Source organism: Macrotis lagotis, chromosome 7, assembly GCF_037893015.1.
Source record: "Macrotis lagotis isolate mMagLag1 chromosome 7, bilby.v1.9.chrom.fasta, whole genome shotgun sequence".
NCBI classification, from domain to species: Eukaryota; Metazoa; Chordata; class Mammalia; order Peramelemorphia; family Peramelidae; genus Macrotis; species Macrotis lagotis.
Window position 1 is genome coordinate 118,212,027 of NC_133664.1, and position 25,087 is coordinate 118,237,113.

The window sequence follows — 25,087 nt, forward strand, 5'->3', positions numbered from 1 at the left end:
ATTAAAGATAATGCTTATTGATGATACTGCTTGTCATTTTAAGGAAAGTTCTCCTTTGTCTTATGCTATCTAGTTTTGTTTTGTTTTTTAGGGTTTTTTTTTCAAGGCAAATGGGGTTAAGTGGCTTGCCCAAGGCCACAAAGCTAGGTAATTATTAAGTGTCTGAGGCCAGATTTGAACCCAGGTACTCCTGACTCCAGGGCTGGTGCTTTATCCACTATGCCACCTAGCCACCCTATCTAGGTTTTTTTTAAAATAGGAATTAGTATTGTACTTTTTAATGTTTTTTTTAAATAGGAATGGGTATTGTACATTGTCAAAAACATTTTCTGCATCTATAGAAAGAATCAAATGTGATATTTTTTGTTATTGGATATGGTCAATTCTGCTGATAGTTTTCCTATTATTGAACCAATCCTGCATTCCTGGTGTAAATACCATCTGATCATAATGTGTAATCATTGTGGTATATTGATGTGATCTCTTTGCTAGCATTTCACTTAAAAATTTTGCATCAATATTCATTAGGAAATAAGTCTATGCACATATTTCTATATATCTATAAGTCTTATCTTCCTGGTTCATGTATCAGTACTATATTTGTATCATAAAAGGAATCTAAATTTCCCTATTTGTACAAACAATTTGTCCTATTTGTCCAAATAGTAGAGTTAGTTGCTTTTTAAACATTTAGTAAATTTCATTTGTGAATCCATCTCATTCTGATAAACTTTTGGTAGGGTATTAATTGATATTTCATTCAATTTCTTTTTCTAAGATAGGATTGTTTAAGTATTCTGTTCTGATAGCCCTGGTTTACAGATGAAGTACCTAAAGCAAAGAGAGTTTACGTGGCTTGCCTAATGTCTCAAAGCTATTTAAAGGAACAACCAGGACCAGACCCTCCTATCAGCTCAATCTAGTGATTATCAAATTGAAGATACTTATCCTGCATCTATGGGTCCCTAGAGGACCAAAGCTGTTACAGAGAGGACTAACACCTGGAATGCCCAGGTGGTGGCAGTGGCATCTTTCCAGAACCAGTCACTTCTATATGACACCACAACCTGTCACTCTCATGCCAGTTCATGGCAGTGATGACCATGATAGGAGAAAGCTGTGTCTCATGATTCTTCCTTCTGTTTAATCTGTAGGTTCCAGGCTACCGGCAAGAGCGTGTGGAGAAGGGACTGAAGCTCTTTGCCCAGCTCATCAACAACAAAGTGTTTCTATTGTCCTTCATTCGCACCCTGGAGTCCCAGAGGAGCTTCTCAATGCGAGACCGGGGCAACGTGGCCTCACTCATCATGACGGTCCTGCAGAGCAAGTTGGAGTATGCCACAGACGTGCTAAAGCAGCTATTAGCTGATCTCATTGACAAAAACCTGGAGAGCAAAAATCATCCCAAACTACTACTCAGAAGGTGAAGGGCTGGGGAAGGAAAAAAGAAGGAACTAGGGGAAGGGACTGGGCAGAAGAGTCTCTACTCCAACCTAGCCCCACCAAACCTTCCAGGGTGATTTAACCTTTTACCTGCCTAGGGGCAGACTGCATTAGTTGACTTGTGGGCTCATTTCACATATCAGAAATGTATCACTCCCTATCTCATTCTTGAGAAAGCTTTGGTCTTGACAGAAAATCTGACTTCAAAGCAAGGTCCAACAGTTACTAGTTTATTATCTGTCAATTACTGTACCTCAGTCTCCTCATCTATAAAATGGGAATAATGATGATTGCAAAGAAAGAACTTGAAAACTTTAAAAATGTGTTTTCAATGTAGCATTCTTTCCATCTTTTTTTCCTTTGTTCATTTTTCTTTTTCATTTCCTTTATGTCCCCTCTGGCATCATTGAGCTTTTCCTCTCAAATTTTTCTTTTTGTAGAATCTTCACATTTCATTTCCTCAGAGGACCTTCTATGGTCATCTAGAGATTTTCCCCTTCAATCAAGAATAACAATTTTTTTCATAGAATCATGAATTAGAGCAGAAAGGAACTTTAGAGATTGTTGTTGTTCATTCATTTCAGTCATGTTTAACTCTTCATGACTCCATTTGGGGTCTTCTTGGCAAAGATACAAAAGTGATTTGCCATTCCTTTTCCACTTCATTTTACAGAAGAGGCAACTGAGGCAAACAGGGTTAAGTGACATCTAGTAAGTAATTGAGACCTGATTTGAACTCAAGTCCTCCAGACTCCAGACAAGTTTGCATTGATTCTCTGTAAGAAAAAAATAAATGAAGGAGATGACCCATTTCTTTCCATCAGTGGGATGTTTATCCTTAATTGTCATATGCCTCTTTGTCAAGGCTGAAATAAATCTCATAGGATCATTTTTAAAGAATATGTATGTGCTTTTATATGTTGAAACCCCTGCCTACCTACTGCATCATCTAGTTTTCCCCCTTAAAGTTCATCTAGAACAATATTTTTTTCATTTCATCATCTTTCATCATTCAATTGAAGACCTTTATTTTATTTTATTTTATTTTTAGGTTTTTTCCAAGGCAAATGGGGTTAAGTGGTTTGCCCAAGGGCAACACAGCTAGGTAATTATTAAGTGTCTAAGACTGGATTTGAGCTCAGGTACTCCTGACTCCAGGGCCGGCGCTCTATCCACTGCACCACGTAGCCACCCTTCAATTGAAGACCAAAGAAAAATTAACTCAACATCATTCAGCAAATAAGTTGTAAGGTCAGGAATTAAGCACAGATCATCCAACTCCAAATCTAAGGCTTTTAATAAAGAATCTAGAGAAGGCAATGTCATCTTGACCTTTGATCACTTACCCCTTTTCCTCATATCCAAGTCATTCTGGTTTACATTGGATTTAAACCCTTTCCATTGCAACTTGTTCAACATAGTTCAGAAAGTAAGCTACTTTTCCATCTTTTTTTAAAAAATTCAGATTATAGTATGGATTCTTAAACACAGTGAGTATGTTAATAAATGTTTGCTGTGGGGCAGCTAGGTGGTGCACTGGATAAGAGCCCCTGCACTGGATTCAGAAGGACCTGAGCTCAAATCCAGCCTCAGACACTTAATAATTACCTAGCTGTGTGGCCTTGAGGAAGTCACTTAATCCTATAACCTTGCAAAAAAAATGCATTTTGAATTGAATTAATTTTCACTTTATCATCTAGCTGGAGTTCCACAACATGTGTAAAACTGAAATTGGGCAAAGTAATAGTTGAAAACATGCTCATTTCCCAAAATGTGTACCTCATATGAAATGAGCATAATTTGACTACTGACTGACCTCTCTTTACCATGACACCAGGCATCCTTGAAGATAAAGTTTTTCCTTCAGCCTCCTACTCTCCAGGCCAAACTGCTTATTTCTTCCTTTACTTAATTCCTACTTCAAGTCAGACAAAAAGAAATTGTACTTTATAATAACAATAGCTAACATTTATAAGACTTCAAGGTTGGCAAAGAGCTTTGCATATATCATTTCATTTGATTCCCCACAAACAAATCTGGGAGGTAGGTGCTATTATTATTCTCACTTTACATATGGGAAACTGAGGTTCAGAGAGGTCAAGGGATTTGCTCCAGATGTCAACAAACTTGTGTCTCAAGCAAAATTCAAATTCAGATCTTCCTGGTTTTAAATCCATCACTCTAACTACCAGGCTATCTAGTTGCCTCTGACTTACTTCTGTCTATTTAATAAATGCTCTTGCATCTCTGCTTCTAGGGTAATATCTCCAGGATTTCTTCATGGTATAGCTAATAGGTTAGGATTTCAGAAAAGATTTACTTTAAGATCTTGTTGAACTGGACAAAACCTTGAATAGCATCAAGATGCAGGCATGAATTAGGACAATCACACTAATTTGGGAGCAGAAACAGAGGAACCACTTTGCACACAAGATCATTTTGATTTTTGTTTTACTTTCACCAAATGACCACCCACTGCCATAATTCTATGGTTCCCACTGTCAATTTTCACCTGTCGTCTCTCTCTGAATCTGTATATCTCTCACTTTCACTGATAGCTCACTTTCCTTCAATGCCTTCTGTACTTTTGACTTTTTCTGGCTCTCTTGTCTTGCCTCATTTTACTGACTTCTTTTCCAGTCTCACTTTTTCTAATTCTTCCATGCTTTATTTTCCTCCATCTTTGCTTCCAAATGCCCTCCCTTTATTCTGGTTTCTTGGAATTTTCTCTCGACCAATGTACCTTTAAAATGCTTGTGGCCAAATATGAACTTGACCATCTCTTCCTAATGCTTTCCATGAACATAGGTTATTTTGAATTCTCTCTACACCAAATGAAATCAACAGAAGTGAAGCCCTCTTCTTGTATTTCAACATTCAGCAGTATAAACACTATACTTAAGAGTCAAAAGGCTCATGTTCAAATCCTGGTTTAACAATTTTTCATCTAAGTGACCTTGGGCAAGTCATTTCACTTCTCCAGACCTTGGTTTCCCTCTCTGTAAAATGAGAAAGCTAAATGCCTTCTAAGACTCCTTCCAAAGCTACATCCATGGGATTATGATCTTATGAAAATGAAATCAGTGTTGTACCTTTTGCCTTTGAGAGTCAGAACAAAAAAGTCAATGAGTTTAACCTAAAGCATGAGAGATTTACATTAGGCTTAGAAGAGAATTTTCTGATCATGAAGATGATTAAACCCTTAAAAGGAGTTTCATAAGACCTCTCTGTTGGAGTTCCTCAATGTTTTTTCTCCATCCATGATTGATTCAGATTTGGCCTTACCTTGGTGTAAAAGGGTAGATTAAGTGATCTTTCAACATCTCTACAAACCCTAGAGTCTTTGAAGTGAATCTATAACTTAACTTTTAGAACCTGGCGTGGTTGGTGCAGTCATACTTCTGTCTTTTACCCCTTTTTCTCATATCCAAGTCCTTTTCCATTGCAACCTGTTCAACATAGTTTGGAAAGTGAGCTAGTTTTCCATCTTTTTTTTATTCAGATTATAATACAGATTCTTACACACTGTGCGTATGTTAATAAATAGTTGTTGAGGCTCAGCTAAGTGGTACAGTGGATAGAGCGCCAGCTCTATCCAGGCAGTCCTATAGATAGGCAATGCTATTTCACACTTTCCTTGATTTTGTATAAAGGAAATAGGAGGACTGGTAATTATCTATTGCATCAGACCTACTCCCAATTTTCTTTCTTTTTCCTCTAAAGAAGAAAGGCCATACTATACCTCACTCCCCACCAATACTTCACTCTGAAGTATTATTCTATTCCAGTCTGTGTGCAAAAGTTGGTCACATGGAAATGGGAGGTCTTCAAACTTGCACATATATTACAGTCACAGGATTTGGCTTAAAGGTACATGACAGGGATGTCAAACACACAACCAATAAGCCACCTTCAGAGTTACAGCCCAAGCATAATCAAAATGTATTAGAAAAAATACAGGAAATAGAGAAAAATATTATAAAATATAGATAATGCTATATTTAAAAACCAAGTCAATATGCAGCTATCATGGATCCTTACTTATGATTAGAGGCCCCCACTTCTATCTGAGTCTGAATCCCCTAGCATAATAGATAGAGCAATGGCCTCAGAGGCAGGAGAAATTAAATACCAATGTGTGACCCAGGACAAGTTACTTGACTTCTTTGTCCTTCAAGTTTGTCCTCTGCAAAGTGGAAAAGGAAAGATTAAGACCTTCTGTTCTTTGAGATCCCTTCTAAATCTAAAATTATGATCCTAGGAAAGCCATAAACCAGTCAGTGTCTGTGGTCCCAATGACACTAACCAAATACCTTTTCTCTTGTCTTGCTCTGACTTTTTCCCTTGGGGCTTGGACATAGGACGGAGTCAGTGGCTGAGAAGATGCTAACCAACTGGTTCACTTTTCTTCTTTACAAGTTTCTGAAGGTAAGGAGGATGGGCATTGGGAGTATTTCACTGGAATCTGATACCCCTTCCCTAAAGTTTCCTGACTTTGTGCTTCATCTTCTACATTCTCTCCAATTACTGCCCTACTTAATACAGTTCATCCCTATTTTCCAACCCCATGCCCACGCTGACCTACCTTTCCCCAGAAAAGAGACATATTTCTTCCTGTCCCAAAGGGTTAGATCCCTTTGACTAGTGGAGAGAACATGATGGAAGTCCCTCAAAAGTCATGACTGTGATTCCTAGGGCCATATTGCCAATTTTCAGCTAAAAGCAGCTCTTCTAATGTTCTCCTTCCCTTTTTCCTCCTCCTTCTCCTCTTCTTCTTCCTACTCTTCCCTCCCTATCCCCCTCTACTACTTCTTTCCCATCTCAGTCATAACATGGGATTGATAAGGACCAAAGTAGGTACAAAGAGGCAATATGTTGGCAGCAGATAAGCTAATCCCATGGAAGGGAGGTTGAGAACCACTTGGTTGTCAATTATTAATGTGTTTCCTAAGGGCAGTTGTACTACAGGAAATGACCTTGAGGATAAGAGATGCAGAAAGGGGTAGAGAGGAGACAAAGGAAGAACAGAGAGGAATAAGGAAGAGAGAGAACATTTAAGGACAAGGATGGGGAAGGGGAGCACCAGGGACAGATAATGAAGATATAAACCAGAACAGATGAGGAATGAATAGAGAGGGGTTATAAGAAGAAAGGAAAGGAGGTAGGAACAGGAGAAAGAGAGAATCCCAGTGGTAACAGCCATCAACTGGAGGTGAGGAATCAGGCATAGCTAGTAGATATATGGATTTTGAGTACTACATTCATTTTCTGAAGTTAAATAATTCCATTCACAGCAATTCTCTCTTCCCTAGGAATGTGCAGGGGAACCCCTCTTCTCCTTATTCTGTGCCATCAAGCAGCAGATGGAGAAGGGTCCCATTGATGCCATCACTGGGGAAGCCCGATACTCCTTGAGTGAAGACAAACTCATAAGACAACAGATTGACTACAAGACCCTGGTGAGTGTCTGAAGGAAACTTTTCCAACTCCAGGCTACCTAATGTTTTTCTCCATTTGCTACTGCTAGACAGCTAGGGTGAGTCAAACTGAGTGTATAGCCAAAGAATCATATATATCCAGAGCTAAAAGTGACCTTAGAGATCTACTCTTTCTTTGACAATTTATAATTTACAGATGAAGAAATTGAGTCCTATTGAGTTGTAATAACTTTCCAAGGCAATATAAGTATTAAAGTACAGAGCCAGAATTTGAAACCAGATCTAAGAGGCAAATATAAGAATTAAGTCAGGAAAGTAACAAAGGAAAAATCTAACATGTCCCCAGACCCACTGCTTGTTTAAAGAGGAGGTTCATAATATCATAGTGCTAGAGGTCACCTTTAAGATCTTGAGGTAGGCGAGAACACAGTGATTATGTAATTTAACTTACTTATTTTATAGCTGAGAAACTGAGGCCAAGGGAAATAAAGGTCAGGGTGACACAGCTAACAAGTATTTGAGGTCAGATCTGAATCCAGGTCTTCCTAACTCCAAGTACAGTTATTTCTATGATCCATAATAGATCACTGGGAGTGGGCACAGGGTGAGAGTGGGAATGAGTGTCATAAAAGGGAAGTCACTGAGTTAAGAACTGTGATCTTATGATGTGAAGTCTTACATTTCTGCCTATAAGTCCTCAATTCCACATATCAACACAATAGTCACTAGGGCTACAGAATGTGAAATGCTCTCTCTGTCTCTTTCTGTCTCTGTTCTCTCTATCTGTTCTCTCTATCTGTCTCTGTCCCTGTCTCTGTGTCTCTGTCTTTCTCTATGTTCTATGTCTGTGTGTGTCTATGTCTGTCTGTCTGTCTGTCTGTCGCTCTCTCTCTCTCTCTCGCTCTCTCTCTCTCTGACTGTCTGATTTAATTTGTCCCCAATCCCTTTTGGGATTAGTTTCCCAGTCATACACACCCAGGACATTGCTCCAGAAAAAGAATGACTATAGTTTATCTCCTGCTCTACCTACTCATAGATCAGACCATTACCATTTCTGTGTGTAGAGAGAAAAAGGGGAAGAACTAAAAAAGGAGAATTAGGCTAAATAAAGAAAAGAGGAAGAAACAATCCCTTGGGAAAGAAAGAGTCAGAGACAGAGACAGACAGAGATAGAGGGAGAGGGAGAAGAAGAGGGGTGGAGAGGAGAGAGGGAGAGAGGGAGGAAGGAGGGAGGGAGGAAGGGAGAGAGAGAGAGAGAGAGAGAGAGAGAGAGAGAGAGAGAGAGAGAGAGAGAGAGAGAGAGAGAGAAGGTGGGGGGGAGAGAGAAAATTTAAAAAAGGTAACTTGGAAAAGTAGGAGACAGAGGTTCAACCTAACAGACACCCCCATCCCCATCCCCATCCCCCTTAAAAGTTCATTCCAATACTCTGATTCTCGGGCAATCTTGCCAACCAGTCCTTAAAGCGTAAGCTCACAGTCCCCAAGGTGGGCTGGGGAGACAGTAATAGCTAGCCCCAAACAAAGCCCCTCTCTTCTCGATGGGAATGATTTGATGCTAATCAGCTTTTCCCACCCCCCTCTTCAGAGAACTCCATGAATCCCGATAGGCATCTTAACAGATTTACAGGGATTGGCTTGGCTGATGAGGATTCAAAGCAGCAGCATGTGAATAAGGCCACTGCTTCCTCACAGTCACTGTCTGCTAAAGAAGAGACTTTAGAAGCTTCTATTTAAAAAGGGGTGGGGGAAACCTTCCAAAAATAGAGACCTGAATAGATTTCTTAATGAGACAGAACTACTGTTCAAGTGTGTCTCCTGTCTGTTTATTCTCTCCCCTCCCTCTTTCATTTTTTTCTCTCTCCATTCCTCCAACCCTTCCTCCCTCCTTCGACCCCCTTTCCCCCTCATCAGATCAATGTTGAATTCAATGAAATGAGTTATATTAATGTTTTTGTCCCTAAATAGTGATGAATTTTATTCCTCGTGAAAGACTATTGTTAGACTATCAAGTCCAATGTCAGACTCTGTCATGTACAAAGGACATTAAAAAGAACTTAATATTATGAGGGAAACACAAGGAAGAAAGGAGCAGATATTTAAACCTAGAAGGAACCTAGAAGTTACCTAGTTCAGTTACCAAGTAAGCTGAGAACCTAGGGATTCAGCCAAATTCAGTGACAGTGGCAAAAGTCAGTGGACTCTCTAAATTCAAATTCAGTCTTCCAACTGAATTATGAATAAAAGTGAAATTAATTGAAATGGAGAGATATGGAAGGGCAATTTAAATTGGTGAAAGGATATTACAGTGTACTGAGTGTGGATGTACCTCCATCTCCAATGAAGAGAGGAAAAAATATCCAAAGATAGCATCAGAATAGATTTTAAAAAAACCCTCCAGAAGATTCCACATCCAATGAAGATCACAAATAGAATCTTGGTACTTGGTCAGGTAGCCTAAGATGATTTGAAGATAGACCTGCCTAAGATATGAGGTATGATTTTACAAGAAGAGTATAAGTCACTCACATCAATCAGCATCATTACCTGTAGGTCCATACATCTTAAATATGTGCTGGTTGAGTGGATGACTCTTCAATGGAAGCAAGGAGACAGTTTATAAGAGACCTTTCTAGTCTCACAGTTTCAAGGATTTTATAAATTATGGATCTCATCTAGCCCCTGATAAAATGATTTTACAGAGAGATGCCACTCTGCTGGGCCCTATAACAGCACTATTGACCTTGATACAATCAAGAGAATTGTCTTTCTGACCATGACCACATGGGTTGTTTAGTACATCTTTAGGAGTACCCATGATGCTATCCAGAATCTATTTTGGTTCCTTTCAGTCAAGATCCCAGGGAGAGTTCCTAATCTACAAAGAGTTCTTTTTGTTATTACATTCTCTAATCCAGATCTTGTGACTCTGACAGTGGACAGCCCAGATGATAAGCAAGGGTACACAAATAAGATTTTTAGCAGGCATCAGGTCACAGAAACAGAGCTGGGAGGATCCTTGGTAGGGCTCCACTAAATTTTGAAAATGAGGAAACCAATGTTGAAGTCATTCCTGTAGTAAGAGACAGAACCCAGATCCTTTCAGGGGAAGGACAAAAAAATTGAGGTGAAATCTCTCCCTCTCTTTCTATCCCTTTATGACTTCAAACCTCAAGTTTGAGAAAAGAGCTTAGAAACTTGGGAGGGAAATGGGCACAGTAGAGGAAGCTTCAAGGTTCAAGGAAGTCATTTTTGATAGCTTAACTATCAAAGTCTTGCAGAATGAACATGGTCCTGAGTTCTTCATCACTTTCAGAAGAATTTGGTTTTATAGTTTTTAAGAAGTGTGTGTGTGTGTGTGTGTGTGTGTGTGTGTGTGTGTGTGTGTGTGTTATTTTCTTCTTTGTTAATGTAATAAGTCTGTTACCACATGAGCTCAGTGCAACAGTCTGGCTACTAATGAAAGGCAGACATCAAGGGACTGAGGTAATTGCCACCACATGCTGGACTGGTGCTATTGTCTGGCTCTCAAACCCAGATGTGGCACTTGGGAAATAGATATTGGGGCTAGTGAAAGTTCAGAGAAGCTAAGGAGAAGGAAGACAGCTCAGGTAGTAGAGGCTGAATGAAGCCAGGTCCAGAGGAGCCATCTCATGGGCCTTTGCTGGCATTCTCCATGGTCCATTTTCAGAGAAGCATTGACTCTAAATATCTTAACCTCAGTCATCTCTGGCATAAGAAGGTTGCCAAGAGTATAATGATTTCTGAGTTTCTGAGAAGTTAGAGGATAAACTCTAGAAGCAGGATGGTAACTAAGGAGAAAACAACAAGAAGATTTTGTCATGAGGGGTATTTTTCATGTGCTTATAGACTGGTTCCAAAGAGAGAAGTTGAGCCAAATAATGACTGTCTCTATACACTAGTCACGGACAGATCCCAGAATAGAGTTCAGATAGCCGATACTGCATTTTTAAAGGGCATCTTTTATTTTTAAAGAGCATGCTAAGTACTTTATAGATTGTTCACATGCTGATCAGACAAATATGTATATATATATATATATATATATATTCCATATACATATATATATATATATATATATGTATATGGAAGTCACAAAGCCCTAACAAAAGCTAAAGCCTCAGGAATCTTTTGAACAAAGAGTGAAATTTCCTAATTTGTGTGAGGTCCTACTTATATGTTGTTGTCATTAACAAATCAAAGAGTAGCTTAGTTGGGGTGGTGAAAGATGAATGCTCTCGTTCCCAAGTATGTGTTTGTGTATATGTATGATGACATCTGGTGCTCCCTCTCCACACTCCACAAGCTTGGATTGTCATCTTAAATGGAAAAATCAAGATTTTAATGAGGTCTGTCTGAGGGCAGCCAGCTCAATAAGTGAAATTTCCAAAAAAAAAAGGAAGGAAAAAGTTAAAGAAGGAAGGAAGGAAAGGAGGGATGGGAGAAGACAAAAAGGGAGAAGAGGGAAGGAGAGGTGAAAGAAGTGAGAAAGGTGGAGATAAGGAAAGAAAAAGAATAAAAGAAAAAAAAAGCAAGAGTCTCCTGAGAAGTCATATATTCTAATTGTACCAAAGAAGAAAAGGGGGTAGGTTCAATAGAGACAAAGGGAGGGACAAAAAAAATCAAGGCAAATTCTCTTCCTCTCTTTTTATCCCTATATGACTCCAGACCCTCTGAGAAAAGTGGAAGAGGGAAAGTAAGGTCCTTGTGTAAAGATGGGAGGAGACCCAGAGAAGGAGAAGAGCATCTGCTCCATCCTCTCTCCTCTCGGAGAACTCTTTTCCATTTACCCTTTATGCCTCTTCTCACCCCAGGTCTTGAGCTGTGTCAATCCAGACAATGTCAACAGCGCTGAAATCCCTGTTAAGATCCTTAACTGTGACACCATTACCCAGGTCAAAGAGAAGATCTTGGATGCCATCTTCAAGAATGTGCCATGTTCCCACAGGCCTAAAGCTGCTGATATGGATCTGGGTGAGTGAGCAATGGGTCTGCCACTCAGGGAAAGTCCAGGAGAGAAAAGATTATAAAAATGTTTTCTCCCTGCTGTCCTCCACAAAAGTATTCAGAGGTTTGATAATTACCTCTTAGGGAAACTGTAGATAGGAGTCATAGCTTGTTTAGGAGACTGAATCAAGTGGTAATTTCCAACAACAATCTTCTTTGATTCTACAATGCATGGAGAAGGAGAAATGCTGATATCCAAATTATAGAAGCTTAGAGCTGAAGGATCCTCAAAGCTCTAATCCCTTCATTTTACAGGTTAGTAACAAATGTAAGACTAGAAACACCAGAGGTGAACTGAAATTACACCAGACCAAAGGTTCTTAACCTTTCTCTGTGTCATGAACCTCTTTAGAAGGCTTTTGAAGCCTATGAACCCCTTCTCAAAATAATGGTGTTAAATGCATAAAATAACATACACACACACACATATAGGACAAAAAAGAAACCCAATCATATTAAAATAAGTTACTAAGGAGCCATGGGTCAAGAAAATTATCCTTATGTCCTGCCCTGTTTTCCCCAGAAGTAGCAGAGCTAGTGAGTGGTGATGATGGGCAAAAGGAATACAGCAGACGCTGTGTGACAGCCTCACCTGAGACAAATCTTAATTATCTCCATCGTTTATTGAGCATCCTCATCAGTAGGATTGAAAGAGACAAAGAGTGATGGAAAGCAGGAAGGGAGGTACAGGAGTCTAGGTAGCATGACAGAAGAGATAATGTGCTAGAGAAAGAATTATGAAAATTGAGCTCAGATTCTTCCTCTGGCACTGTGTGACCATGAGCAAATAAATCACTTAACCTCTGTAAATGTTAGTTTCTCCCTCTGTAAAATGGGGGTATCTTGTAGTAACCACCTCATGGGGTTGTTAAGAGACTCCAGTGAAATAATGTATAGAAAATGTTATGTAAACTTTAGAGCCCTACTGTATAAATGCCAGTTGTTATTAGGTTGATGTTTTCCAAATGATGGCCTTGGGCCAATCTGTGGCCCACACTACATCCCTATCCATGCTCCCACCCTTCCCCCCACCCTTAGTTTTGTCTCTACCAACTCTGCTGAATACCTGAAGGATCTGGGTCAATGAGAATGGACAAGAAAAAAAATGAGAGTTGGCATCTTTTAGGGAAGAGACACTTAGATTTCACTTGATTTGTGTCTATGAATAGATTGCATAGCCTACATAAGCAAAGACACATTATGTGCAAATAATATAAAGATGTGGTCCTCCTGCCTGTTTCATGCAGAAGGATGGAGTCTCCCTAAGGGAAATACTAGTCAGATTCCAGGTATAGGTGAATACTACCCTTCATGTTTGTCTTAGATGGGAAGTTGGGGGGGGGGGATTCATGGGGGAGGAGAGGGGAAGTTGATGTTGGCAAAGAAATCATAGAATCCAGAAGTAAGACACATCTTTGAGGGCTATCCCTCTGGTCTTCAAGTGTGTTCCAGCTAAGCTATCCAGTTCAAATGAATAATTATATTCTGGGAGTCAGAAAACCTGGATTCAAATCCTGCCTTCATTGTTAACTACCTGGAACCATGGACAAATCATGTCACATCTCTGAGAGTCAATTTCTTCAGCTGCAAAATGCGTATAAACAACTACTTTATAGAAGTGTTATGGGATAGCAAATAGATAACAATGAATGGATAAATGAAATATATATAATTGCTATTGTTTTCTAAGATCATGTATTCATATGGAAGGGAATCTTTGAAATTATGTGCAGCTTTACCCATGAGGCATTGGATGATGTGGTAAATAGAATGAACTCAGGAGTCAGTCAAATTTGAATTCAAACCTGACCTTAGAAAATTAATGACCTTGGGCAAGTCACTTAACCTTTGCTTCAGCTTCTTCAACCATAGAACAAGAATACTAATAGCTTCTATCTCCCAGAATTTTTGTAAGAATTAACTGCAGTATTATTTGTAAAAGCACTTGGCATAGTGTCTGACACATAGTAGTTCTTGTTTCCTTGTTTCCTTTCTTTTCTCTCCAATTTACCAGTGAAGAAATTGAGAATTAGAGTGCTAAAGAGACTTTGACTTAACCAAGGTCAAATAAACATTTATTGGTAGAATCAGTATTAAAACCTGGATCATCAGGCTTTCAACATGATTATTCTTTTCACTGTATCATGCTCCCTCTAAAATTTAGGGAAAGAGTTTAGGCCATCTTTCTCATAACCCATTCTTAATATTTAAGGTTCAAAGGATCAAATGAGATAATACTTGTAAGGCACTCTCTTAGTTTCTGGCAAAAAGGTACTTTTAGAAATGCTTATTCCTTTCCTTGTTCTTCCCTCCTTTTGAAACTACCCTATGATTTCATTGGTGTATGGAACTAAGTAAAGAAACTCCTTCTACCTATGTAAGCCTACCTTCTCTGCAATTTATAGATTGCTATTTGGGACCCCTGAGATATAAAATGACTTGCCCCAGTCACATAACTGGTATGTGTTATAATAGCAATAACTAGCATTTATAAAATGTCTTAATTTTGCAAAGTACTTTAAATATGTTATCTCATTTGATCCTCACAATAATCCCTGAATTTTAAAGGCAGCAGAGCAAGGGCATGAGAGAGACCAGGGGAGGTTAGAAGACAGAATGGAATGATGAATTATCTTTTGTTTCTTTATTTATCTTCATCCATATGCACATGTATATTTTTAAGTTACAAAATATCTTCCACCCTCCTTTCCCATCTTCCTCCCCTCAGGTTAGCATTGTACATATAATAAACGTGTTTGATAAACATGTTTACATAGGGAGTGGTGAATTGCCAATGTCAGTTTGTTTTTCTCTCATCACATTCTCACTGGGGTGATTTGACAGTCATGGGTGTCAGTGTTGTAGGTTCAAATCTGGCCTCAGACACTTGCTATGAGACTCTGGGAAAATCACTTGCTGCTTGCTCTAAGACCCACATAGAGTGCTCCCCCCCCCCATATAAAGACATTTGAGAAGAAGACATGATCAGATCCAACCTCAAGTTGCCCATTTGAATTGTGCTGGCTCATTTTGTCCCAGATCATCCTTCTCCCTGACACTTTTCCCTAAGGATGGTCACACATTCAAATCAATGACAAGCAGTCATACAAAAATCAAGATTCTTAAGTCCTATTCCTTTTCTTCCCCTTCATGTGGAAACTGGAAAAGGACCTTGTTTGAGTTCCTATTTTCTCATTTGCAAAGAATAGATGGTAGTATCATAGATCAAAGGATAATATCATTTAAGAAAGGGAAGCCTACATAATTTAGCTTTATTTTGAATACTTATTTTATTTCAATTAATAAGCATTGATTTTCTCTCCTTTCCAAGTCCCCAGTGAGGGTAAAAAGAAAAGCTAAGCCCTTGTAACAAATATACATAATCAAAATAAAATAATTTCCCACATTTTTGTTTATGTGGAACCATGTTTGACTTTTCTTGACCTCATTTGGGGTTTTCTTGGGAAAAATACTAGAGTGGTTTGCCATTTTCTTCTCCAGCTCATTTTACAAATGAGGAAATTGAGGCAAATGATTAAGTGATTTTCCCAGAATCTTACAGCAAGTGTTTGAGGCCAGATTTGAACCCAAGTCTTTCTGACTCAAGACCAGAGTGTTCTAACAAATGTATCACCTAACATCTCACATATTCAAAAATATATATTTCATTCTTTGTTTCTCAGTTTTCCATCAGGAAATAACTTCTCTCATTTTACAAATGAAGAGGCCTCTACTGATAAATGATTTGCCTAGATTAGAATCAGTAGCAGTTCTTGTTTTATCAAGGTTTGGTTAGAGAAGTCATTGATGCAGTTCATAGCCCTGTTCCGTATAGGTCCCTATAGTGTTATTCTACTGTTAAATGATACCAGCAACACATAAATTCATTAGCAAAAACATTTAATTAAGATAAAGCACAGCATAAATAACAAGGAATATACATGATGCTGTCAATCCTGTTACTAATTAGCTCTGCTTTTAAAATTTTCTTCTTCCTGATAGCACCATGGTAAGGGACACATATAATCCAAACATTGTGAGAAACATATTCTAGAGAATTTCTCTTAAAAAAGTGAAACTCTCTATAAAGCTTTTTGAGAAATGAAATTCTTAGGTCAAGGTCAATGATGTTCACTGCATCAAGATAGTTTGGGACAAAGTTAGGAATAAAATTCAGTTCCCCTGACTCCCCATGTCCCTTTCTTTTACATCACACCAGAAGGAAAAGCAATAAGCTAGTTTGGATTTCTTAGGAAAGAGATGAACTAAAAACTGTGTGGAAAAAAAATCTTTGTATGAGGAAATCCCTGAATTTTTCTTTGAAATACTTTTTTGTCCTTATTAGAAAAGGCCTTAATTGTAAAAGACAATAGAAACAACTCTATTTTTATAATAAGAGAACTTCAAAATCCCTCTTCTCTTACTAACTCTGATATTGGGCAAGCTCTCAGATAGATCATAGCTAGTTGGTGCAATAGATAGAGCACTGATTTTGGAGTCAGGACAGGAATTTTGAATTCAGCCTCAGACACTTGCCACTTGCTAGTTGTGTGACACTGGGCAAGTCACTTAACCCTGACTGCCTCGCATCCAGGGCCATCTCCAGTCATCTTGATTTATGTCTGGCCATTGAACCTAGATGGCTCCAGAGGAAAAAGTGAGACTCGTGACTTAGTACAGCACCCCCTCACTCACATCCAATTCATGTGCTTGTCATCACAGAAGGCATCACCTCCCTAGTGTCATAAAGGACAAAGATCATTATCAGAATGAGACTTCAAGAGGCTATTTCTTAATTTCCCTCACTTTATGAATGAGGAAACTGAGGCCCAGAAGATTAAATAATTTGCCTAAAGTCAAACAAATAATGAATCAAAGATGGGATTCAAACTCAGCTCTTCCTATTCTAGAGATATGTCTATTCTACCCTGAAGTGTCATCTATAGGCCACTTAATTTCTCTGAGTCTCATATATTCATAAGTAAAACACTGGAACCAGATGCTCTTTATGATCCCTTCAAACTTTAAATCTGTGATATGGTCCTATGACCTGAATTCAATCCCCGATTCTATTTATACCCTTGGACAAGTTCTTCTTTTTCCATGTGTAAAATAAGGAAGTTGGACTGGACTCTTTTTTTATTGATATTTTCTTTTTCCAAATACATGTTATGAAAGTTTTTCAACATTCATCCATATGCATATGTATATTTTTAAGTTACAAGATTTCCTTCTACCCTCCTTTCCCACCCCCTTCCCCTCTGCGACAAACAGGTTAATATTGTACATACACATTTGTATTAAACATGTTTACAGATTAGTCATTTTTGTTATGAGGAATTAGGATTAATGGAAGGAAATAAATAAGATAAATTTTTTGAAAAGTGAATGTAGTGTTCATCAAATTGTGAAGTATTTTTTGTTTTATTTTATTTTTCTTCCTCTGGATGGTATCCATAGCCAGTCCAATACAGTTATTCTAGCTCTCTGAACTGCTGAGAGCAGCTGTATCCATAAGGGTTGATTATCTCACAATGTTGTTAATATGTACATTGTTCTCTTGGTTCTGCTCCCTTCCCTCATCATCAGATCCTGTAATTCATTCCATGTTTCTCTAGAGTCTGACCTTTTTATGATTTCTTATAGAACAATAGTATTCCATTATATTCATATATCATAACTTGTTTAACCATTCCCCAATTGATGGACATTCCTTCAATATCCAATTCTTAGCCACTACAAAAAAGAGCTGCTATGAATATTTTGGAACATGTGGGACTTTTCCCATTTTTTATGATTTCTTTTGGTTTAGAATTGTAATTACTGAGTCAAAGGATATGAACATTTTTATTGCTCTTTGGTCATAGCTCCAAATTGCTCTCCAGAATGGTTGGATCAGTTTACAATTCCACCAACAAAGCATTAATATCCCAATCCTCCCACAACCTCTCCAATATTGATCATTTTCTTTTTTTGTCATCTTAGCCAATCTGAGAGGTGTGAGGTGATACCTCATATTTTGGAGCATTTTTTTTCATATGATTATATATACCTTTAATCTCTTCACTTGAAAATTGTCTATTCATACTTTGACCATTTATCAATTGAGCTATGCAGTTCTCTATATATTCTAGAAATGAGAACTACCAGTTGTGATAATTGTTTCCCAGCTTTTTACTTTCCTTCTAATTTTGGCAGCATTGATTTTATTCAAAATTATTTTTAGTTTAATATAGTCAAAATCATTCACTTTTGCAGTTTATACTATATTTCTTGTTTGGTCACAAATTTATCCCTTTTCCATAGATCTGACAGAGTATTTCTTGGTCTATTAATTTATCTATGGTGTCACCCTTTATGTCTAAATCCTGTACCCATTTTGACCTTATTTTGGTATAGCGTGTGAGATGTGAATCTATGCCTAGTTTTTGCCATACTATTTTCCAGTTTTTCCAACAATTTTTGTCAAATAGTGAGTCCTTATCCCAGAAACTAATGTCTTTGGGTTTGTCAAACAGTAGATTACTGTAATCATTTACTACTTTTTCTTTTGAACCTGTCCTAATCCACTGATCCATTAATCTGTTTCTTAAACAGTACCAGGAAGTTTTGATGACTGCTGCTTTATAGTATAGTTTTAGTTCTGGTAGAGCTAGGTCACCTTCCTTTTTTTTTTCAACAGTTCACTTGGTCCTCTTGATCTTTTTTTGCTCCAAATGAATTTAGTTACTATTTTTTCTAGCTCAGTTAAAATAAAAATAATTATTTTGTAGTTTGGTATGGCACTGAATAAATAATTTAATTTGGGTAGAATATTAGCTCGATCTAACCATGAGCAATTGGCATTTTTCCAATTATTTAAATCTGACTTTATTTGGGTGAGAAGGGCTTTATAATTGTGTTCATATAGTTTCTGGGTTTGTCTTGGGAGGTAGATTCCAAAGTATTTCATGCTGTCTACCGTTACTTTAAATGAAATCTCTTTCTATCTCTTGCTCTTGGGCTTTGTTGTTCATATATAAAAATGCTGATTATTTATGTGGGTTTATTTTATATCCTGCTACTATGCTGAATTTTTTAATTGTTTCAAGTAAATTTTTATATGATTTTCTCTGGTTCTCTAAGAATACCAACATATCTGCAAAGAGTAAAAAACTTTGCTTCCTCATTGACAATTCTGATTCCTTCAATTTTTTTTTCATCTCATTGCTAAGATTAACATTTCTTATACTGTGTTGAATAGTAATGGTGATAATGGGCATCCTTGCTTCCCCCTTATCTTGTTGGAAATGCTCCAAGCTTATCCCCATTATATATAATATTTGTTGATGATTTTAGATAGATACTATTCAGTATTTTAAGGAAAACTCCATTTATTCCTAAACTTTCTAATGCTTTTAATAGGAATGGATATTGTATTTTATCAAAGGCTTTTTCTCTTTTTTTGAGATAATCATATGATTTCTGTTGGTTTTGCTATTGATATTTTCAATTATGTTGAGTGTTTTCCTAATAATGAATCATCCTTGCCCACTTGGTATAATGGACTGAACTCTTTCTAAGATTCTCTCCCAGCTCTGAATCTTCTGATGCTATGACAAAAGGTAGCTAAGAAAGAGGTAGGTAACATAGTCAATTAAATAGTTCCCCAAACTTGGATTTGTAAGGATGCAAGATCTCCTAAGTCAACATTAATGTGTGCTTAATATACAAATCTTTCTGGGAACAGCACAGGAGAGATGTTTCCTGGACATTTTGGTTCAGGTTCAGCATAACAGAGCCAAAATACACTTGTTCCTCTCAGGAGAGATCATTTTGTGGTTATTGTTTCTCTAGTTCCGATAAAAAAAATTTTTCCTAGGTTGGGCTTTCTCCCAACCCCATCCAGAAATTCCCGGAGGGATGAGAAGGAGATTGAGGGGTATTGATTTTATTTATTTAGCTTTAGAATGTTACTCCTGATTAAAAAGCCTAGGGGCACAATCTGAGAAAGAAGATTGCTAATGAAAAGACAGTAAGGTGTCCTCTCTTAAAGCAACCAGAAAGGAGAGAGAGCAACATCCTGAGGGAGAATAGGTGTCTCCTCATGCCACCTCAGGGCAGGTCAGTCAGGCTTGAGAGCCATAAGAGAGTCATTAGTGGATACACTGCTCTTGGTGTCCTCCTGGTTTATTCGAGTTGGGCACATCATTTGAGGAGAAAGCAGGTCTATGTCCTCTCTCCCCCCAGCTTACCTGACAATGTTGAGATTTAATCATGAGCCCCAACTATCACTACAAAAAACTCTCCTTCCTTGTTACAAAGGGTAAAGTGGGGAAGCCCAGTCATGCATGTTACTGAAGAAAAATCCATCAGTAAGCCTGGCTCATAGTACTTAACAAATGTTATTGATTGATCATATACAGTAGGTGCTTAATAAATGGTGAATGAATTAAGTTGGAGGGATCAGAGGCCAATAATACATCATAATGGAAGAGGGTTGAGGAAGAGAGAAGGAAAAACTGTTAGACTTGAAATTAGTATCCAGTCCTCATCCTTCTGAAACTTCACCCTCCTCTACTCTTAATGCTTTGAAGCCTTTGAGGGTTTTTTTTTTAGGTTTTTGCAAGGCAATGGGGTTAAGTGGCTTGCCCAAGGCCAAATAGCTAGGTAATTATTAAGTGTCTGAGGTCGGATTTGAACTCAGGTACTCCTGACTCCAGGGTCAGTGCTCTATGCACTGTGTCACCTACCTGCCCCAGCCTTTGAGTTTTAATAGTTTAAAAATGCTCTAAAACTTTTGAAATGCTCAAAAATACCATCCTAGGAAGGGATTCTAACCATAAGTAGGGCCGTCCAAAAGTGGAATAGGCTGCCTCCAGAGGGAATGAGCCTCCCATCCCTGAAGGACATCAAGAGAAAACTGGCTAACCATGCAGCAGAAGCTGCACTAGCTATATTTCTGAGGTGCCTTTCTAATGATAAGGTTCTTTAACTGATTGGCCAACTCCTCCCCACCTAAGCATGTCTGGCTGAGAGTAATTCCTTTTTCCTGTTGAAGCACATTTCAGAGCTATTCCTAATAAACCTGATCTTCTCCCTGCCAACCATGAAAAACAGATGGTGTAAATATTAATTTCCTCATTATTCAGAGAAGGAAACTGAGGCCCAGAATTTAAATAGCTTGCCCTAGCTCTCACAGGTGAGTCACTCACTGATCTGCTAGTAAGGGAGTGGAAGAGAAACTGAGTAGGGGAAAGGTCCCATTCCTGCTGTAGAAGTCAAAGTCAGGGTTTATGTCTGACACAGCTGCACCTCCCAGTAAAACCGATATCCTCTGACTCTTGCCCCTGCCTCTATTACATACTCTCTCAGCTGTTTTGTTTTATTTTGTTTTAAAGAATGATGTGGCAGGGGGAGAGGATGCAGGATGGGATCCTCGCTCTTACTGGTTTGGTAGTTTTGGCCAACTCCCTTTCTCCAAGAACTTCAGTTTAGAAAAGTCTCAGATTCATTCCTCAGTGGGAAGGATGATCATAGGAGCAGTTCTGACTCAGACATCAGCCCCTCAGGGCTCCCAGCCAACCCAAAGCAACACTACTAAAGTAACATCAGAAAAATTCTCCCCTAACCTTTGTCCTTCAGACCATCTCATGGGCATGACAGTACCCTTTGAAGGCAGATTCTGCATGTCAGGACAAAGCCCTGTCTTTTCACTTTCTCTGAGGCAGAGTGGGATGAGTAAGCATTGATGGATTTGATCTGGGTTACAAATAGCATTATATCATTGTTGCTCCCCTTTAAAACTTACCTCTTACTGGGGAGAGGTCATTACCCTCTTGTCTTCCAGATTCCCAGTATCAGTGTTTGCTTCATCTCATCACTCTCTCTCTCACCCCATGTATTGCCAAATTTTAATGTTTCTGCATCCACCACACCTCTCATATATTTTATCATTTACACATCATATATGTCATCATAAAGCCTTTGCCTCAGTTCTACACCACACTACATCTCAGCCAGATAATTGCAATAACCTCCTAAGTGGTTTCACTCCTTCAAGCCTTTCCTCTTTCCAGTGGTTATCTTCCTAAAGCACATGTGATTTTGTTTTTTCAAGTACAAGCCTGATGATGTCACTTCTCTGCCCAATAACTCCAAGTGACTCCCTATATGACTTCATCTTTGAGGGCAGCTAGATGGTGCAGGGAATAGCCAAGACTCAAGAAGACTCAACTTCTTGAGTTCAAATCTAGTCTCAGACACTTCCTAGCTATGTGACCTTATTGACCTTAGTTTCCTCATCAGTAAAATACACTGGAGAAGGAAATGCCAACACTCTAGCATCTTTGTCAAGAAAACTTCAAATGGGTCATGAAGAGTCAGACAGAACTGAAAACAACTGAACAATGACAATGATTTCACCTTTATTTCATCCTTTTAAATTCCTATTTTTGTGTTTTACAAAGTACGCAATTATTACATGAGTATATAATTGTAAGTTCTTTTATTGATTGATGTGTGATTTTAAAAATCTGGAGATCACATTCTAGACAGTTCCTTGTTATGCCTATGCATAGGGGTGATCTGAGGACCAGGTTCAAGATTTCCTAATCAGTTCCTAGTCATTGTAGACAGGACACCCCCATTTGTGCCACCCATCCAAAGAAGGTATTATGTTATAATGTAAAGAACCTGATTTAAATCCCTCCAGGGACACTTGCTAGCTATGGGACCATTGCCAAGACATTTAACTTTTGTGCCTCAGTTGCCTCATCTGTAAAATGAAAATACTTTCAAATTCTGAATCTCTGCTCCTATGATCATTCTTCCCACTGAGGAATACACCTGAGGCTTTTCTAATCTGTAGCTCTAGGAGAAAGGAGGTTGGCCAAAACCACCAAGCCAGGGCCAAAACCACCAAGCCAGACAGGAGAAAGGGCAGAGATCCCGACCCTGCATCCTCTCCCACTACCACATCAGCCTTCAAAAAAAAAAAAATTCTTCAGCCTATTTTTTTTTCTTGGTCTGTATTTGTGGCAGTGACCTCCAGAGACTCCTCAAATTCAATGCAAAGGCTTTATCAATAGCCTCGGGAACTTCCTTCTCTCTGTCTTGCTGCTGAAGTCCTGCTGAAAGGATATATTTTTTTAAATAAGTAATTCTTGTATGCAATAAAAAGATACACTATCTTCTGAGTGAAATATAAAGAGTTCACAGCAGCTGTCTCCCCAGTTTGCATTTACCACTGCTCCTGATGGGGAGAACAGATAAAGATAATGGGATTTTTTTTTAATTTCACCTCTCTCTCTCCCTGGAAGGTGGAAGTATAACAAATTGGATTGTGAGTGTGTCTGTCCTTTGTGCTTGGAGCCAGGAGCTGGGCGCCAGGAGGCTGGGCAGCCAGTAGCAGCAGAGGCCAAAGCTAGCAATTTTCATTTAGTAACATGCATATGAATGCTGGGGTCACCTTCCCTCTTTTTCCAAAGCAGCCCACCACTTTCCCTTTTAACTCTTCCCTGCCCTAACACAGAGAGGTCCAGGAACTCTGGCCAAGGGATTAAGAGTTATTAGTCTCTCTAGACAGTTTTGTCCCAAGTGGGGTCCCATGTCTGGCAGCTGATCAACACTTTAAGAATACATTATGTTGATTGTACAGGTCTAACCTATATCAAATTGCTTATAATCTTGGAAGGGGGGTGAGGCAGAAAGAAGCGATAGAATTCAGAACTCAAAACTTTAAAAATATTCAAAATTGTTTTTACATATCATGGAGTAAGATGTTATTTTAAAAAGGATACTTTGTGTTGTCCATTTTAAGAATAAAAAAGCAATTTAGATGATTTTCAATTTGGGGAAGACAATATGGTGTATTAGATAGAAAGTCAATCTCAGAATCAAGAAGACCTATATTTACCCAGCTTCTGAAATAAACTGGTTGTGTGACCCTGGGTAAGTCATTTAACCAGTGAGGCTAAATTACATAATAGATTAGATCTGCATCTGAAGAGGGACTACCCTCCCTCCCCAGGAGTCATCTATCATTAAAATTAAAGGCATTTAAATAACATTAGTTGTGTGGAACTCAGTTTCACAATTGAATGATTCTATTTTGTTTCCAAAACTTAGTTGAAAATTTAGTTTAGTTGAAAGCTTTCTTTAGGGTCCAGTTTGTGACTTTTATTTTTTATCAACCAAAATAAATTGACCAATCACATCTCATTTCATGGATTAATGAATAAATTGGTCAGGAGTTAGGTGAGCTAGGTCCAAGTGTTTCCTCTTACCTCTACTGAATCATTTAATTTCTTAGCACCTTCAAACAATTCACTCCCATTAGGTAACCTGGGAATTGCCAGTGTGTTTCAATGGAGGGAGATTCCATGAAGAGAGTTCCCTATAGAGATAATGAGAGATCCAGACTGATAGAGGGAGAGAAGGGAAGAAGGTCCCAGTGAAATGGTGTGTTTGTGTGTGTGTGTGTGTGTGTGTGTGTGTGTGTGTGTGTGTGTGTGTGTGTGTGTGTGTGACAGAGAGAGAGAGACAGAGAGAGACAGAGAGAGAGACAGAATCCTATCTTCTTATTCTGCTTACCTATAATACATGCTCCTTATAACATATACCTCTTATGAAAGGGTATAATTGATTAGATGGTCTCTAAGTTACCTTACTGCCTTATGATTCTATAAGTCATTTTAGAAATGAAGTTCCTGGTCTGTCCAAAGTTACTTCCTCAGAAAGCAATGTCATATGAGAACTTTTCTTTTCCTTTTTTGACTTCTATCACCTTCCTTTTTTAAAAAAAATCCCTTGCAAAGATTGGAATGGTCTCTCCATTCCCACAAATTAAAGAATACTTCTGTGGGCAGTAAATTCTAAAGAAATTAAGATGGTTGTTATTTGGGGAAAAGGAAGGATGCTATTGCTCTCACAGGCAAAAGGAATTAAAAAGGTTCCTTTGATGGATGCAGAGATGAAAGTGGCCTGCAAACCCAGGGAAGAAGTTGAGTGTGATGCAAAGAATGGGTTGTCTAACACTTCAGTAACTACTGGAATGGATGTCATAAAGCATCTGAGCCAGTATTGGTCTCAGGTCATCTATGCAATGAGGGTCAGAGATGGGTATAGGTGAACTTGAGAACTCAATAGACCAGAGTTCTCCCTAGTGATTTTTCAGAAAATATTTATAGAGAGAGCTGAAA

General features: G+C 38.4%; 1 protein-coding gene across 2 annotated transcripts in view; it reads left to right on the forward strand.

Annotated features, from left to right (window-relative positions):
• Positions 1-25,087, forward strand: part of PLXNA4 (plexin A4) — a 610,123-nt gene that overhangs the window by 535,960 nt on the left and 49,076 nt on the right. For both annotated transcript variants that reach the window (XM_074193668.1, XM_074193667.1), the window contains 4 exons: positions 1,155-1,423; positions 5,805-5,871; positions 6,756-6,902; positions 11,714-11,873. In XM_074193668.1, coding sequence (XP_074049769.1) covers positions 1,155-1,423; positions 5,805-5,871; positions 6,756-6,902; positions 11,714-11,873 — 643 coding nt within the window. The remainder of the gene's footprint in view (positions 1-1,154; positions 1,424-5,804; positions 5,872-6,755; positions 6,903-11,713; positions 11,874-25,087) is intronic.